At 35.5% G+C, this 3,279-nt stretch overlaps 1 protein-coding gene across 1 annotated transcript; it reads right to left on the reverse strand.

Moving 5' to 3' along the window:
• Window positions 1–255: 255 nt before the first annotated feature.
• On the reverse strand, window positions 256–3,246 carry LOC122355098 (cytochrome c oxidase assembly protein COX11, mitochondrial). Its single transcript, XM_043253095.1, has 5 exons — window positions 3,136–3,246; window positions 1,787–2,152; window positions 1,558–1,713; window positions 948–1,073; window positions 256–818 (listed from the first exon to the last, which is right to left on the reverse strand). The coding sequence occupies exons 2-5, from the start codon at window positions 2,102–2,104 to the stop codon at window positions 636–638; spliced, it is 783 nt and encodes a 260-aa protein (XP_043109030.1). The 5' UTR covers window positions 2,105–2,152; window positions 3,136–3,246; the 3' UTR covers window positions 256–635.
• Window positions 3,247–3,279: the final 33 nt, after the last annotated feature.

Raw genomic sequence — 3,279 nt, forward strand, 5'->3', positions numbered from 1 at the left:
GTTTGATTGTGTATAATCCAAACTGAAGAAACATGTAAGTATTAGTGTTATAGTGCAATATTGTTTACTTGAGAGCATCTGAGCATATTATAAAGCATGTATCAGCTATAGGTGTGATATCCAAATATGCAAGCACACACTAATGTTCTAGTATGCTGTAAAATTACCTGTCATGTTATATTAATTATTGCACAATAGTCAAGTTGTCTTGCGCTTTTTACGCCAATGCAACTGTTAAGTGTTAAGATCTTGTTTTACATCAAAGAACAATAATAAAAATGCACAAACGTTGCCCTCTAGTGTTCATAAGTAAGCTCAACAAGCTCATTTCTGACTATCCTCACAAATACTGGCAGATTTTCACAAATTTTGCATACACAGCTCAGTAGTTTAATATCAAAATAATTTTTTATCTTATGGTGTATAAAAAAAACAATGACTTATGATTTATTAACTTAAACAGAATTGACAGATGATCATTTTTCATCACTGTTCAGTTTTTATAATTATTTGATTCAATCTAAACAGACATTTAAGTGAAATGTGACAACATATACAGTAATCATTACCAAAATGATTACTAAACAAACTCTCCTGAAGATAATTCCGATGAATATTCTCTGAGTAATAAATATTTAGCTATACCCAGGGACAGGTAACTGCTGTCCCTCCTTGGCTTCAAAAAAGGTATATGAGAGTGTAATAGTATTAACTCGTGCCATCCTGGGGTCGTCATCAAACTCTGGATCAATGTAGAAGAAAACAGGCATGTCTACTTCCTCATGTGGGTTTAACCTCTGTTCCTCAAAACAGAAACACTAGGGGGAAAACAAAGGAGCAGTGTATTAGCACACAATATTGAATTTAGCATCTTTTTAGTGAGCCTGGGAGCAAATGGACAGACATAAATTATAATAGTGTCAGCATTTATTTAAATGTATATTTACCTGTATCTTGTTAAAATATTGTCCGGCCTCAAAAGGTACAACATTGTAGGTGGAAATGCCGATCACTGGTTTGTTCGTGGGATTTCGTGCCTTATAAAAAGCCAGTGCAGTTTCTCCTGGTACGACCTGGGAAATATTCAAACATAAAATAATCAATTTGGATAGTCTTCATCTTCAGCAACATTAAATAAAAAATATGCTGTGTACGGTATACTATATGAACGTCCATTGTTAAAATCTGTATTTTACAAGACTTTTTTAAATGCTACATGAAAATATTTAGAAAAGAATCAGACTTATAATAAAAATATAATATTACCTTTACAATCCTCTTTTATGATTATGGAAATTAATTTAATATATACAAACATGCATGCAAATGTTTGGAATAATTAAGATGTTTTAATTGCATTTATTGTTTTCTACTTGAATACATTTTAAAATATATTTATTTCTGTGAAGAAAAGCTGAATTTTCTCCACCAACAGTCTTTAGTCACAGGAAACATTTTAATATGCTGTTTTGGGACTCAAAAAAAATTATTACTATTGTTTAAAATAATTGTAGTGCTTAATATCTTATTTAAAAAAAATAAACTTAGTAATCTTACATAAATTTCTGACTGCTGCGGGCGGAAGTTCCATTGTATGCTGGCGTGTGTGTCTGCATTAAAGGTCACTTTAATAATACGATCCCTGACTGGCTTCATTGTCTCCACTTGATCTGTGTTATGTCCTGCTACAGCTGTGCCTCCCAGCCCTGTTGCCTGACAAAAGAAAAGGAACATATTATTGTAATTCTATGAATCCACTTATTAAAACTATTAGAATTATACTGACTTGACAGTACAGTCTGTACAGCGGAACGGCAGCATATGACAGGCCAATCATTCCCACTCCGGCAGCCGCGATGTAGGTGAGGACAGTCTTGTTCCTTTTCTTCCAGTCATCTTCCTGGTTCTGATGTTTCCTTTTGTGAGTTTTAGCCCCTCGTGACTGGTTGAGGAATCGTTGAGGGGTCCTTCTGAGGAAGAGTTGTCCACTGGATGTAGAGAGTCGTCTGATGTTGCAACACGTAATGCATAGCTGAGAGCTAGAAAGCGCTTGCTGTACGTAGTGCTTTGCGGTGCCCCCACGGAGAAGGAATGGTAATAGCATAATCCAAGAGGTATATGTGAAATGCGGCACAAGACAGGTATGTTTCACCTAAAACCCAAAACATGGACATGAATGATCACTTAAATAATAAGTGAGAGACAAATTACATTATATCGATTGCATTGCGAACAGACCCCAACTAAAAAAAAGGCCTAGTACCTAGACTGAAGAAACAGTCTACTGATGGAAATGGTAAGACACAGGCCTAGGCTACCAATGTTTTGTAATAAGTGTCTTTAACTTAACAAGCAATCCTAATATAAACACTCTTGAACAAAATCTTAAGACCGGGGGAAGCATTACAAGTATTCATAGTTCACGCTGGTGGATTATAACCAGGTTGTAATTACTGCTTCAAAATGCCAAAAGAAAAAAACAGGACCAAGAAACAAAAAAAACCCCCAAAAACTGCATATAAACTCAAACAGACTGTTAAAACCTGCACAAAAATATGGCTTTCGTGTCATTGTTCTTTAGGCATTAACGCTGTCATGATTTCCTTGTAATCAGCCGACGAACGTCTGTTTGAGTTCAAATGCATTTTCCATAAATTGCCTATTTTCTATATTTTTGTGTCTTGGTCCTGTTTCTTCTTTTGGCATTTTGAAGCAGTAATTACAACCTGGTTACAATCCACAAGCGTGAACTATGAATACTTGTAAAGCTTCGCCCGTTGTTAAGATTTTGTTCAGGAGTATATTAGGATATAATTAGGATATACTGAGCACCAAATCAGCATATTGCAACGATTTTTGAAGGACCATTCAGCTTTGCCATCACAGGCCAAAAAAAAAAAAAAAGGCAACATAAGGCAACATAAACTGCCAACCAATAACGCAAAAAAAGAAAGTCTTTTTAATGTAAGTATTGTACAACCTACTGTAAATAATGCAGAAAAGTGCAAGCTATCTACCGGCTATCAAGCTATTCGCACTGTTGTAAATGCATATGTTGACCTCGTGAATAAATATCTAATTAATATGACTTTAAACAACCACAAGCATTTCACACAGCAGATGCTGAAGCATTACCTGGCTCAAATTATGCAGGCATGTGCACGTACACCCTTCAACAACATATTACAAGACGTCAAGTTCAACACGCATCTATTGGTGCAACAGATTTTAGTTCCCCGGCTACGAAGCACTACTGTGATACAGTTCCGGCTGTTGCTG

This window comes from Puntigrus tetrazona, chromosome 12 (genome assembly GCF_018831695.1).
Source record: "Puntigrus tetrazona isolate hp1 chromosome 12, ASM1883169v1, whole genome shotgun sequence".
Classification (NCBI taxonomy): domain Eukaryota; kingdom Metazoa; phylum Chordata; class Actinopteri; order Cypriniformes; family Cyprinidae; genus Puntigrus; species Puntigrus tetrazona.